This window comes from Paramormyrops kingsleyae, chromosome 10 (assembly GCF_048594095.1).
Source record: "Paramormyrops kingsleyae isolate MSU_618 chromosome 10, PKINGS_0.4, whole genome shotgun sequence".
NCBI classification, from domain to species: Eukaryota; Metazoa; Chordata; class Actinopteri; order Osteoglossiformes; family Mormyridae; genus Paramormyrops; species Paramormyrops kingsleyae.
This window is the reverse complement of record NC_132806.1, coordinates 15,208,112-15,222,006: the sequence shown is the minus strand read 5'-3', so window position 1 is coordinate 15,222,006 and position 13,895 is coordinate 15,208,112. Positions and strand designations below refer to the sequence as shown.

The following is a 13,895-nucleotide window of genomic DNA, read 5'->3' as shown; positions in this document are numbered from 1 at the left end:
ACCTAAATAAATATTCCCCATATATTAAAGGTTAATATTTGAAAAATAAGCTGTTGCACATATTTATAGAAAAATGTTACATGTAATTTTTAGAGAAGACAATCCTATTAAAAGGTAATATTCGAAAAAACTCTACACGCGTTAGATGCGCCCCTGATTTTACTAACGTCTTGTGAAAAATAGTTTGTGCGGATATTTTAAGCACTGCGCCAGCGCGGCATCTATATTTGTCCAGGAATCCATCGAATCATCCATCAGTTCATTCCTCCATCCGTCCATCCATCACACCGCCAGCGGCCAGTGTGGGAGAGACACACGCGGCCTCCCACGGCACGCGTCCGCCTACGTCACGCGCCAGGAATGCGATGACGAGAGCACGGGCCTGTGGAAAAAGGCAGAATCCCCGAGAAAAAATGAGAGGGTAGGGAAAACACTGACGGAAAAAAGGGAAGCCCGACAAACTGCGAAAAGTTTGTTTTGAGAGTTCAGTGCCGGCTGGGAGCGAAACCAGGGAAGGATTGACAAGTGGAATTCGCACGTCTGGCGGGGCGCAACAAGTGCTGGAGGATTGTGCGAGATACTCAAACGTAAATGTGGCGGCAAGCAGGAGATTTACGGGCAAAACTGAGTAAACATAGTCAACAAGTATTCATCATTTTGGGGCTTGATTTCTCGGTCTATATAATTGGAAAAAACGGACGTCAAACAGCCAAACTTGGTCATCCAGACTGGCGTGCTTAAATCAAGTCGTAATGTTGCATGTCAGGCTGTGCAAGGCTGGTTCCTTACTTCCCAAGTTAGTGTTAGAGAACAGTTAACCTGATCTGGTATCGATCACTGCTGTATGCTCTAGCTACATTACCGGTGTGTTTCTTTTTGCAGATGAGAAACGTGAGCACAAGGAGACTGTAGCGAAAAGGGGCACTTCAGCATTTAAAAGGTACAGAAAGAGTGTTGCGACTGTAGCTGAACTTTCTAGATTGTGTATAACAACTTATCTGCAACGACTCATCTCCCCGGCGCGTCAGTTATGTTGTCGGTGCTGCTATGGAGTGATGCAACTATCCACTTTTGAGTTAATTGCTGACTTTACACGATCCCGTCCTGTTTTGCACAGGCTAGCAAGCCTATGAAGCGCCCGCAGGAGTCACTCTTGTGACCAAGTTGCCTCCCGCTAAATCATAATGTCCGCGTCCGTCAGCCATCGTTGCGTCGGTCGCTTTGATAACCCGAGGCGTGGATGCCTCCTATCAGCTGTCTCCCAGCGCCTTTAGGCTCGACCGGCTCTGCGATCACTTCCCGGGCCCGCCGATCCACGGATTCGCGTATATGCACTTCGTCCGTTTGAGACTGAAGTTTGCACGGTGTGGGCATCTGCAAGTGCTGCGCCTCCACCGACACCCCCGATCGTCCGACTGTCTCCTTCAATAATCGGCACGAATGCCAAATCAGCCTAAATTTAAAAGGTGGCGAACGGTTAACCTTGACATGATTTTTTATCTTTGCGGCATATGAATGTAACGGCACAGCTATGACTCTTATTTAAGATCCTGTGGTTTTATTGCATGCAGAAATGAGACGGAGAAAATGAAAACGATATTCTCAGAATTGATCAGGTTAGCTATGAAACATGTCCTAATATTAATGTTTACACCATTACGTGCTCCGAGCAGCTGAGCCTAAATTTTAAACGTTGTTTTTTCGGTGCAGTAGTGCTGCACACGGGGAGTCTCGATGCTATGATTTGTAATGGTAGACGTCACCAAGTGTTCGCCTAGAGAGCTGTGTGGGAGAACGTTACACAGTTTCGTGTTTTGGTTATGGACTGCACTGTTAGGGACAGTATGAGTTTCTAAAACACTTGCTGTGGTGTGTGAGGGAGGTGTAGTGTCTGTTGTATGTCATCTTGTGTGTGTACCCGTTTGCAGACATGTGCTTGTCTGACTGTGGGACGGAGCGGAAGATGGGTTATTCCGACTGCTAGAATTCTCTTGGTCTGTCAAAACAACTCCCCCACCCATATCCCGATTATAAACATGCCGGTGTGTGGTGCCGTCAGGCCAGTAGGATGGGTGCTTTTGATGCATCACTGGGCCAGTCCATAGCAATACTGCCATCAGACCAAGCACTATGGGACTGTCCTTGGGTTACCAGGTAAGAGTAGGGGGGGTAATTTTCAAACAGTGGCACACAGCCACTCCTACCCCCAATGATGGATGGTACATTCCATGTTCCTGAGCAGAACACCCATTGGCTGGAAAATGTAGGTAAGGAGGGACATTTAAGAGAACTCAGGATTGGATGGAGTCATCGCGGGCCTGGAGACTTCTGGGTTAGGTCCATACTGTCTCATGGAGGTTTAATGTTTTCGGAGTGTCTTTGTGAGGTTGGCTGGGGGAGGGGGGTCAGCTTTGGCTGCTTAGGAACATCCCAATGTTGGCCTTCAGCAGGTATTGTAACGTCAGCTGACAAACTTCACTGAATTCCTGCCCGGCAGAATTCAGAGATGTCTGGTCCGACCTGGCTACCACCCAAGACCATGGGAAGTCCGGAGAGACCCGGCCCTCACGTGTCGCAGGCTGGCTCAGGCTTTTACAGACCCCCTCAGAAGGTAGCCGGGGAAAGCCGGCCCAGATACGGAGCCTACGACCAGAACGGCAGCGCCAGCGGGATGGGCGCCAGGTTCATGGCAGCGGGACCCTCAGGTAGGACCTGGGTGACGTGGTGGGTCAGGCAGCCTTCGTACCTCCTTTCACCTGGAATTAAACGCACTTACTGAGACCCTTAAATGCATGATTCGAATCACTTCGTCTTACATTATGCGTAATACTTTAAGTCCGGTGATGGGTTGGTGCCCAATCCTGGGTTATTCCCTGCTTTTTGCCCATAGCCTCTGGGATAGGCTCTAGATCCGGTGACCCTGTATAGGACGAGTGGAAATAGATGATGGATGGATGGATCAATGATTGAATGAATGAACGAACTTTGATGTATTGTTTACATTAAAGCATCCATGTGTCTGTGTTCCCAGGAGGGGTCACGACATTCCCTGAGGATTCTGGGTCACCCGGCTTCCGCCCACTCTCACCCAAGTCCAGCGACCACTATTATGGCTCCAAAGAGGACCGCTCCCCCTGGAATCCGCACATGGGCCCGTACAGCTCGCAGGTTTGCACCTTACAAAGTGTGTTACTTGGACCCGCTGCAGGGTTTTTCCCCCCAGAAGGAACTGAAAGTCAGGAAACACCTGAATAAAGACAGGACCAAGAAGCAAACCAAAATCATTTATAAAAAAGACGTGGGGTGTTGTATGTAATGAAAATTTTTCTTGAGAACGGAATCATGGTCATGGTAGGAGATAAGGAACACGGGCGCTGGAAGCCCTATAGATATGCTGGACTTTCGCTGTAGATGCTATCGATGACCAGCTGCCCGGGTCTGATGTATGATCACGTAGTCCTGAGCAGGTCTGAGAAGACCAATCACCACTTGGGGACGTAATTTTTCCTAATACATACTTATAGAGCCGCCTTCGGAGAAGAAAGAACCACACGCAGTACAGAAGATCCCTGATGAACAAGGCAGCATATGTCGGGTGAACAGAGAAGGTCAACTCCGAAAAAGGGGCTCGGAACAGCTAACGGTTCATCCTCTGCTGTGATAGGAGAGGGGCCCCCACTGGCTGGCTGGTGCGCAAAAAAAAAAAAGTGATTTGGACCCAATTTGCAGTCAGGATCTTTAGCTGCAGGCATGCAGACGAGCTAGGCTTTAGTCGAGACTTAAATATGGCGTCCGTTTGAATTGGGGCAGGTACGTCATCCTGTGATCCAGGAACTTCCACAGCAACGTAATGGGCGCCTGGTGAGCAGGTAGGGGAAGCCGATTGCAGAGACCGCCAGATGGGCTTTAAGGTATTCAGGACAGGGAGAAGCTAGCAGGAGGGACTCCTTAATCTGTGGCTGAGTCTGGCTTAAGCGAGGTGGCAGTGCAGTCAGGTAGCAGAGCACCAGGATGATCTTGTCTAGAGATAACGGAGGTGTGGGTCGGTTATTCTGCATCATTTATAGATGGTGTTTTTCTGACTATATGCATATATATAATATATATATATTGTATGATATAATATAAAATTGTGTGTGTGTATATATATATATATATATAAATAATAATAATAATAATATCGTATGTGTGTGTGTGTGTGTGTGTGTATATATATAAACATTCTTAGTCTGTTGCTTTACTGCGGTTACGACCTCAGAACCTTTCACTCTCCTGAGTGGCATCCAGTCAAACTGGTTAATGGTCTGACAGATGAGATGTGAATCCAGGAATTGCCCATCTGCTGATGTAAGCAAAAACGTCCAGCCTGTCAGGGAAGGGGAGCGATTGCTGCAGTGAGAGGAGAGGAGAGGAGAGGAGAGGAGTGAGTGATTCATTGCATGATGAGTGCTGTTCGGCGCCGGAGAGCTTCCTGAAGATGGAGTGAGAGATTGCAGGCTATGCTGGGTTGTAAAAATGGGGGCGGCTTAGCGAGTAATGATCTCTCGAGTGTAAAATTGGAAGGTGTAAAGGGCGGTGTGGCTGCTCCAGGCTCGCTGGCGCGAATCCAGCCCCCGGCTCGCTGTCTGTGGAGTTCTCACTGCATTGCCTGGGTTTCTCTTAAGTCTGCAGCCCAAAAACATGGTGAGATGTTCTGAGTGTCCACTGCCTTTTTTTGCTATGCTCTTTTGCAAAGCTACATCAAAGCTTTTTGCTTACCGTTGCAGAACCGAGGTCCAGACAAGCCTGGAGGACACCTCACCAACATCGATGCAGAGATCGACTCGTTGACCTGCATGCTGGCAGACCTGGACAGTCGCCCCCAGAACTCAAGAACACAGGTGAGCAGTTAAGGTCCAGTTAGGTGCACCCCCACCTTGTGTGTCCAGTCGCAGAGGCGAGGAAATCATGGTGGATGTGGATTATTTGAATTTTGCAGCTTCAACTCATATTCCAGGAAGAATAGCAACCACTGAAACGAGGGCAGTTTTCTCTTTGTCTTTTTTCCTTGTATTTATGTATCTGTGATTCTATCAGTAGCAGTAAATTGATTGTCTATAAGTCCATAATATAGGTTTTTGCCAGCTTTATTATCTTTGAATGATGTCTTTTTCTTCATCTGTATAAGGCTCATGAATTTTTATGTTGTTATGTTTATCTATCTTAGTAAAGTTTAGGAGATGAGAATGAAATTGGCCCCTAACATGCGTGTGTCACCACTCTGCTGGGTCTGAACACATGTCCAGCTGCTGATCTCTATGAATAGCTGTTTTGGTATTTTTCTTCTGCATGTATGTTGTCATGTGATCCAGGCACTCGACACGCCTGGCATGCGAGTCTCCCGTTTGACCCATTTTGGGGCACTATGTAGCTCAGTGGGTTAGGTTGCCATGCCTGTGATCGGAAGGTTGCTGGTTCAAATGCCAGTGTCAGCCGAGTGATGTCACCGTTGGGCTCCTGAGTGAGGCCTTTAACCCCCAGTCACTCCAGGGACTGGCTGACCCTGCTTCCTCAAACATAAGACACTTTGGATAAAAATGATTGGTTAATAAATTAAATGTGAATGTTTCAGGTGTATGACAACGTGCCTTACACTAAGCACCTTCCGGCGGAGCGATACAAGCCTGTGGCCCAGACTGGCACGCCCCCCCTGGGCCGGTCCTCTGTGGGATATGGCCCATATTCCCCCTCCCCATACCATCTGGGATCTCCCTATGCCGGGGAAGCCCCGGTCACTGGCCCCCAGCAGGAGTACCTCTACTCCCCCCCGCCGAGGCAGTACCCCCAGCCCGTGCCGGCCTCCTACAGCACTGCCTCCACCCCCATGGGCCCCCGCTTCAGCGTGCAGGTCAGGACAGCGCAGCCGGTGACCTACTCACAGCCGGGCCAGCACGCCGAGCAGGCCTATGCCCCCCCTCCGCCTCGGCCACAGGACACCCCGCACTCCTACCCTGAAGCTACTCCAGGACAGGCGCCTTGGTACCCCATCTCGGCCCGGGAACAGGAGCCCGTGGGTGTCTACAAAGGGGGTGCTGTTGGTACAGGCCCCCGGTCCAGCCAGGGATCCCTGCCAAAGAGGAGCGCTGACGCACAGCCCCCAACCCCCAGCCATGGGCCCACCTACCCCGCTGGCAAGGTGAGGTTCCACACGCCACCTACAGGCAGGTCATATCAGCTGTGCACCAGCCTAAAAACAAATGTAAGAATATTTGCATGCAATATAGAGCTATAGTCCATAGCTTTTACCTCCAACCACTAGGGGGCTGTACCGAGGCCAGAAGAGGAGCTGGAGAGGTTGACTAAGAAACTGGTGTACGACATGAATCACCCCCACACTGAGGAGTACTTTGGTATGCCCCACATGAGCCCACTGGTTGCTAACAGATTATTAAATAGCATGGGTTCGGATTTGTGGTGGGGTCGATGACACGCTTGCATCCTCTTGGGGTCATATTCAGGACGCTGTGCACGCTGCGGCAACAACGTGCTGGGTGACGGCAGCGGCTGTGTGGCCATGGAGCAGGTCTTCCATGTCGACTGCTTCACCTGCATCACATGCCACACTCGCCTGCGCGGACAGCCCTTCTACGCGCTAGACAAGAAGAGCTACTGCGAAAGCTGCTATATCGTGAGTCCCCCCGCCCCTTTGTGGTTTTCCCACAGTGACATGCTTTTTAACCTACCCCCCCACATTGTAATTTGGACTCTTCCAGTTCATTCTGTTTGTTTATTACTAATTATTTCAGAACCTGTGCAGGTAAAGTGATTTTTGCACCCTTTTTGCTGGGGTGGTGTCTCATTGGTATCCCTCCTATATACCTTTATATACATATTCCAGCTTCTCCCTCTTGGGGGCGCCTGTCTGTCTGCTTGCTGCGTAAGCCATCTTGTGTTCAGTCTTGTTTTATTTTGCCTTGGTTATTTCCTAGTGATGGCCAAATGAAGCTTTATGAACCATTTGCTGTATTTTTTGACTCCACTAGATGGTGCTCTTGGCTTGCTTTGAGGCATGCTTTGAACCCTCTTTTGAACAGAGAGCACCATCTAGTGGGATTAGAAAATACAGCATGTGATTCCTTTCGCCATTACTAGTCCCCCACCCCCCATAAGCAGACAGATGTTTCTCTGTACCCCAGTGCCACTGCTTTGTTTCCTCTGTCTCGTTATTCACGATGAGAATCCTGGCCTGCCCTGTGTCTGCAGAGCACGCTGGAGCGCTGCACCAAGTGCTCCCAGCCCATCCTGGACCGCATGCTGCGCGCCATGGGCAAGGCGTACCACCCGCGTTGCTTCACCTGCGTGGTGTGCGGCTGCTGCTTGGACGGCGTGCCCTTCACTGTGGATGCAACCTCGCAGATCCACTGCATTGACGACTTCCACAGGTTAGGAGCAGGGCTGGGGCCAGGAGGTGGTGCTGGGTTGCATGTGATGTAAGCCTTCAGTGCTTCCATGTACGTGCGTCTGCTTTCCCGCCCGCTGCAGGAAGTTCGCCCCACGGTGCTCAGTGTGTGGTCAGGCCATCATGCCGGAGCCGGGCCAGGAGGAGACTGTGAGGATCGTAGCTCTGGACCGTAGCTTCCACGTCAACTGCTACATGTGTGAGGTGAGTGGTGTGTGTGATTCCCCCCCCCCCCCCCATGGGCTTCAGGCTTCATCCTGGGACCTACAGAATAGGGTCTGACTCAGTTAACGAGGGTCTCCCCGGCTGTCTGGCAGCCTTAATGCCGTCTCACCAAGAGTGGGCGTGCGTCAAAAAAAACAAAATCCTGGGGAACTTTATTTTTAAACCCACAAGGCAACCAGAGTTACATGTGGCTGAGCGACAAAGGTATAGTTTAACTCTTACACACTCCCATAACAATTATGTTACTATGAGAAGTCACCTAACATGTGCCTTTGGGGGTCAATTTGACCCCAGGGTAGATGTGAGATTTAAATTCTGTAATATGTGTTTGTCAGGAGGCCCCTGAATTACATCAGTGATTTTTTTAATATAGTTTATCATTCTTTATTACCATTACGCAGGATAATTCACTGCATAATAGTGTGATAGTTCTAGTATGCACTTCATTATGGGTAATGATGGTGTTACCAGGCCAGGTAACAACTTCCTGACTTGACTAGAAGTAGGATAAAGAAGGCAGGGGGACAGTGGCTTTTGGCTGATACCCCCCCCCCCCCCAGGAATGCGGCCTGCTGCTGTCGTCGGAGGGGGAGGGGCGCGGCTGCTACCCACTGGACGGTCACATCTTGTGCAAGAGCTGCAGCGCCCGCCGGATCCAGGACCTGTCTGCCAAAATCTCCACCGACTGCTAGCGCCGCCCTGACACCCCCGTTTCACGCCCCCGTTTGTGTCCTATTTCATTTCTGCTGAGGAACCTTCCTGCCCAGGAGAAGACAGTGCCCTTGCTGACCAAGATGTTACAGTTTAACTGGGCTACAAAAACATGCATGGGCACCAGACCATCTCAAAGTCATTGTCAGGCCAGCTATTCCACAAAAGCCTGGTCGTCACCTCCGGCTGCCTTGAAGTGGCCCTTCTGGTTTGTATATCTGTGGGTAGAGGGAGGGTACAACCCTGCTGCCCATCTTAATGGCTACCTGCTCAATTGCTACATGGTTTTGTGTTTCCTGTCCTGTTCCTCTGCAGTTTTAATCTGCAGCCTGCAGGAGGCACTGAAATTTAAGTAAGACCCATTTCACATACAAATTTGTAGTCCCACTAATCAGCTGCTTCATAGATATTCAGTGTCCGTACAGGTAGAAGACCAGAGCTAATATTTTGAGCAACGTAATAGATCTAAGGTACACCATGGAAAGGATTTACACGAATGAGCAAAAGGTTCCTGTGCTGTATGTTGAGAGGTGTCCAGCCTTTAGATGTAAAGTCTGCATCCTGTCACTAGCCCCGGTCATGTGATTGTAAAGGTAGCTCCAGTGGCTTATGGGATAGGGCACTGTCTGCTGTTGGAATAAAGTCACAGAAACACCTTAAGGGGGGGGGTGCCCTGCTAATAATGGACAATGTTCTCTGAGCCCAACACTATTTTTTATTTTATTGTTTTTTTGCTTTTTTCCCCGTCCATGTGAGTCATATGGCTTTTTTGTTCTAAATTTGGGATGAATCCCTCTCCTAGAGTGTAGAATGTCACTTTTTTATGTTTTTTTTTTTATTATTTTTTTATCAGAACTTTTCAGTGGAATCTAGTGGGCGAGGAGCACTTGCTGACATGGAACTTGAGCACTGAGAATGTACTTGGAACAACTTAGTGTAACTGAGATCCTTGTTTTCTACATTTAGAAGTGTAGAATATGAAGGTTCTCTTTTGATTGCTCAGTCATGTTAATGTGTGTTATTTTTTTCCAGTTTTATAAGTCGCATAGAGCTGAAAGAGGTTTCATTTTTTTGGTTGACTATTGTTGGAGTCAGTTTATTTGTTGCTGCATTTTGCATAGTTTTTTTTGGTTGTTTGTTTAATCCTTGGGCAGATGTGAGAGGTATACAGAAATCTGTGCTTTGGAGATGCCTTTTCTGGACTGGAGTGATGATGTCACAGAAATTGTTTCTTCGAATGGTGCGAAAGACCCTGCCGATGCGAAAATGTTAAGACTGGAAGCTCAGGGAAGACTTTAGAACCTTCTGTGCCCTGGAATATTTCACATTGATAGCCTCCATCGAGATCTCATTTTTGTTTGTAATTGCATTTTTTTTCATTAAGGATATTATTTTGAGCTACGTGTTTTACTTTTAGTGGAGTTAATTTTGTTAGGTTTCTCCAGTACTGTGGTATATTTTTCTGCTCCCGCACCGACTGGGTGTTCGCCTTTCAATGGGGAGTGTAGAGTAGCGTCTGATGGTGTAGGACAGTCCACCGGTCTTGATGGCGTGCCTGTTCCCCATCATCTTCCAGAAGGTGCGCTCTCACCCATGGATTGTGTCTCGTGGGCCTAACTTGTGGTTGGCATGCTGCTCGCTACAGGGCTGAGCGCGTGTGCTTGTTCCCACATAAAGGACCTTAACCATAGCTGCAGGCTGTTTGAGGCAATTGTCTTTAGCTTTGGCTTAAGTTGATTGTAGGAAGCTCCTAATAAAGCCATTCATTTTTATGCAGTGTCTTCAGGTCTTTGATGGATTCCTAATTTTCTTGAATACTCCCTCGCTTTCCAGAATGAACCACACATTTACATGGCCTTGCTGTCTTTCAGCTTGACTACGCCACCATGGATTAGATACTGCTCCTGCTTTTGAAGCAGATTTTAAACTGAAAAAAAGTTCTCTTCATTGTACAGTAGCTACCGGAGGTTGGTGATGGTCATTCTTTGCAACTGGTTGCGTAAGATTAGTCGCTCTTTCTTCAATGACTCACATCCAGCTCGGATGCATTTTTCCTTTTATCTTTATTTTTTTTTTAGAGAAAGGGAACTGACCTAAAGATGCCATCAGCTATAGATCAATAAAGAGCAGTTATTTAAATGGAAGAAGACTGACCACAAAGGTGAACAGAAAGATCTCTGCACCAGTGAAGTTAGGCAAAGCTTGTTGTGTATTAAAACATGCCGTTTACAATAGCTTATACATCTCAAACAGGTAACATAACCAGACTCAAATGGGTCATGAAATAACTGACACACGGATTACATCGCATAGTAGATTAACATGAGGTGTATGTCTTCCAGAAGAAGTTCCGACAGCCAGCCTTACGCTCTCGCTGAGACAGCGGCAACTGACGTACCGCTTTCCGCTGAAACTCCAGTTCCTTCATCCCAGGCATGACCTCGTTATCCACCTGAGTCATTACACTGGATAAAATTTCCAGCAACAGCATGTGGGATAAATCCTGAAAATGGACAAACAACTAATCAGACACTGGATCACATTGGTTTTCAGGGCTGGCAGATTTATATCAGACAATGTTAACAATGAAGTAAGCCCAGAAAGGTATTTTAAGTATATCAATATTTATATAAACCTATTAAAAGTTCTGCTTTTAGGTTACAAGTACAACTCTGAATACCTAAGCCAGAAGCTTGGATTTTCAAAATTTAAGCTGATATGCTGCAGCATTCAGTAGGAAATTGGGAATCACATTCAAAGAGAGCCTAACAACTGCAATGTAATTAAAAATGCTAACTGCATAACATACAGATTTTCTTCCAATAGCGCTCAACAAAATACCTGATGGACACTCTAACTGTATATGCACTCATGTTGGCATGTAAAAGAACCCTGCAAATTTTGCCATAAAATCAGGCTGGATCCAAAGTGCCATTCTGTACGCATTGCACGACAGCACCAGTATTTCTCCAGTATTAGGTCAACCTTCTGTTGCATTCAGCTATACAGCAGAGCTGTGGTTCGAGAGTAATGGATGGACACACTAACGAAGGCAACTTACAAAGCTGCCATTGATAATGTGGATGATCATTCAGAAGTCTCAGGATTTCCTAGGACTTCCTCAGTCGTCGCTCCTATCGTTCGGAAAGCCCCCTCACCTGACTGTCTTCAGTGACTTCTGCTTGTGACATATCGTCCAGGGCGTCTCTCTGTGGGGCCCCGTTCACCATGGGCGGTAGGACCGATGCAAAGAGAGTCACAAGCAGCACCTGTAGCTGAAAGCGCCACATCTTCTCCCTGTGGTGACCTGGGTATCTGATACGATGAAAGCGGTCAAAACATACAGCGAACTCCTAAACACTGGGTTTGGCTTCGTGCAGCCAGTTCTTTCGCTATATATATACCCCTCTAGCTGGCAAATGAGCAGACCTGATTGGTTGCGAGGGATTGCGGAGGTGGGATGAGTGTGAAAAGTGATGATGAGGATGGTGATCTGTCATCAGGAAAAAGCCAGTGATGTCATGATGACTGACTTTGATTTTGAGAGGAAATAATACGGAACCATGAGAATGGGGTCCTGGGAGTTGTGGCAGTGCCCGTCACCTGCCCAAATAAAGAGAGATGCTATTCATTTAATTTAAGGTACTCTTGTAACTGTAAATAGTGGATGAACTCTACGTCCATAACAATTAAGGCCGCCTGTGTGCTGGTAAGTCGCATGTGTCAATGTGAGATCGTCACCACTGTTAGTTGCTCGTGACAAGAAGTGACTCAAATGTTAATTGGCCTGCCTGCCCGGTTCCTGAGCTTCAACACCCCCACCCCCCACAAATTAAAGTGTCCCACTTAAAGGGCAGAATCTGAATGGAATTTAATGTAACATCATCAATGTAATGTATTTATATTCTAGATATGTGCGAAATGTTTTTCAAATTACCATTCTAAGACCTGCTCAAAAATAAAAAATGTCACGAAGATATAAGGAAAAAGTTCCAGATATAATGAAAAGCCTTTTATTGAATAATTGGCTAATTATTTTCTCATTCTTGTGAGATTCCAGTGATTCTAGTAAATTAATAATAGAAGGTTTTGATTGGACTGCCTACAGAGATTGAGAAGCCCTACCAGATTATCTGGGAAACTTCATTTGGTTCTGTCAGGGATGTCATGGAAATTTTGGGCCCAAAGAAAGCAAACCAATCATAATTTTGTTCCAAAGTCCAAATTTTGTAGGGCCCTTGTTGCTCACGGGGCCTTGGAATCATCTTAACTGCCCCCCCCCCCCCCCCTTACAGCACCACTGGGTTCTGTTGCCACATTTCCAAGTATGGTACGGCAAATGAGTTGCTCTACCTCGACAGAAAACCCTGGAGCCTGCTCTTAGAAAAGGTTGCTGCAAAAGTGGTGTTTTTATGTTTTCTTATGGCTGAAACATGTTGGATTCGTTACAAAGAACCTTCTAAGTTCCATTTGGTCATACCTGCACTGATGGGAACTATTGTCATCAACAGCACTAAAGACAGAGAGACACCGACCAGAAGAGCTGGACAGGTGACCTTTTCCTGTGCTTCTACTCTCCTCTCCCACTGCGAACGCACTGCTTGTTCCCGGCAAACAGCTCCTGGCGCTCATTAACATTTTGACTGAAGAAAAGGCTGTCAGTGCCAGTGGCTGCACGCTGGGATGATAAATACACCCGTGTGAATTACTTCCCACCGTCTCCTTAACTTCCACCTGCCCTTTATGGACTCTGGTAAAGGTCAGGCAATTTAAAAAGAAGAGTGCTTCTGGTCTGCATCATAGCACAACCTTATTAATTCATTTATATTTGCAAGTATAGAAATATTTAAACTATTTGAAATTATTGTTCGGAGTTCTCTGGAATCCTTTTGGAAAAAAAACATCACTTGGAGACAGTCTTTGAAGGCACTGTCTCCATCTGAATTTGGTCCACTTCAGCTTTGTTTTAATTACGTGAGTACATTAAAAGTATTATTTTGAATGGTCATAGGCTGTTTGTGTGGGGACAAAAAAGTTGTCTTTGCTTATTGCACCTTTATGTGCAACACCTTTAAGTAAATGAAAAAGGGACAAAGAGCGATTGATGGGAGGCGCTAGGACCTGGGAGAAACCCCTTCACTGGTTTCTCAGGGAAGAAAATCTTAGAGTAACAGCTGGGGTTTCGCCAACATATAGCTTTACAAAGTCAGGGTCCGTAACATTTTTGAAATTATATTTCCAGGTTCAGAAATAGTATAAGGCTAAATCAAAATCACAAAAGAAAAAATACTATGCCATTTTACAGATTTTGGTACTTTAAATACAACATGAATACTACTTGCACCAGGCAAACATATTGACCACACATGATTTACCAGGAAAGATTGCCAGCGTACTTTCAGTAGCACTTGTTAGAAAGCGTACATCAGCATTTACCCACTAAGCCTATTCTAAGCACAGTTATTTCCAGCCCGGGAAAAAATACATGCCGGTGAAAGAAAGTCATTCCAGTGCATAGGAC

The 13,895-nt window shown here is 46.9% G+C and overlaps 2 protein-coding genes across 7 annotated transcripts; one reads left to right on the top strand and one right to left on the bottom strand.

The window, feature by feature from the left end:
- Positions 1-282: 282 nt before the first annotated feature.
- trip6 (thyroid hormone receptor interactor 6) lies at positions 283-10,146 on the top strand. Of its 6 annotated transcripts, none has more exons than XM_023832512.2 (11): positions 283-421; positions 883-940; positions 2,498-2,705; positions 3,032-3,168; positions 4,767-4,880; positions 5,612-6,175; positions 6,299-6,389; positions 6,498-6,667; positions 7,243-7,421; positions 7,522-7,642; positions 8,224-10,146. In XM_023832512.2, exons 3-11 carry the CDS (start codon positions 2,507-2,509, stop codon positions 8,353-8,355), a joined length of 1,707 nt encoding a protein of 568 aa, XP_023688280.1. In that variant the 5' UTR covers positions 283-421; positions 883-940; positions 2,498-2,506; the 3' UTR covers positions 8,356-10,146. The 6 variants fall into 6 exon arrangements, with proteins under 6 accessions (XP_023688280.1, XP_023688279.1, XP_023688277.1 ...); XM_023832511.2 differs by having other exon boundaries at positions 283-587; XM_023832509.2 differs by having other exon boundaries at positions 283-796.
- A 438-nt stretch (positions 10,147-10,584) lies between these two features.
- On the bottom strand, positions 10,585-11,755 carry sst5 (somatostatin 5). Its single transcript, XM_023832514.2, has 2 exons — positions 11,533-11,755; positions 10,585-10,877 (listed from the first exon to the last, which is right to left on the bottom strand). Exons 1-2 carry the CDS (start codon positions 11,662-11,664, stop codon positions 10,692-10,694), a joined length of 318 nt encoding a protein of 105 aa, XP_023688282.2. The 5' UTR covers positions 11,665-11,755; the 3' UTR covers positions 10,585-10,691.
- Between the last annotated feature and the right edge of the window lie 2,140 nt (positions 11,756-13,895).

Excerpts from the sequence above, each read along its gene's own strand:
- trip6 (XM_023832512.2), top strand. The coding sequence starts at position 2,507 with ATGTCTGGTCCGACCTGGCTACCACCCAAGACCATGGGAAGTCCGGAG. Across the intron at positions 4,881-5,611 it reads CCCAGAACTCAAGAACACAG|GTGTATGACAACGTGCCTTA; the intron begins GTGAGCAGTTAA and ends TGAATGTTTCAG. Across the intron at positions 7,422-7,521 it reads TGCATTGACGACTTCCACAG|GAAGTTCGCCCCACGGTGCT; the intron begins GTTAGGAGCAGG and ends CGCCCGCTGCAG.
- sst5 (XM_023832514.2), bottom strand. The coding sequence starts at position 11,664 with ATGTGGCGCTTTCAGCTACAGGTGCTGCTTGTGACTCTCTTTGCATCG. Across the intron at positions 10,878-11,532 it reads AAGTCACTGAAGACAGTCAG|GATTTATCCCACATGCTGTT; the intron begins GTGAGGGGGCTT and ends GTCCATTTTCAG.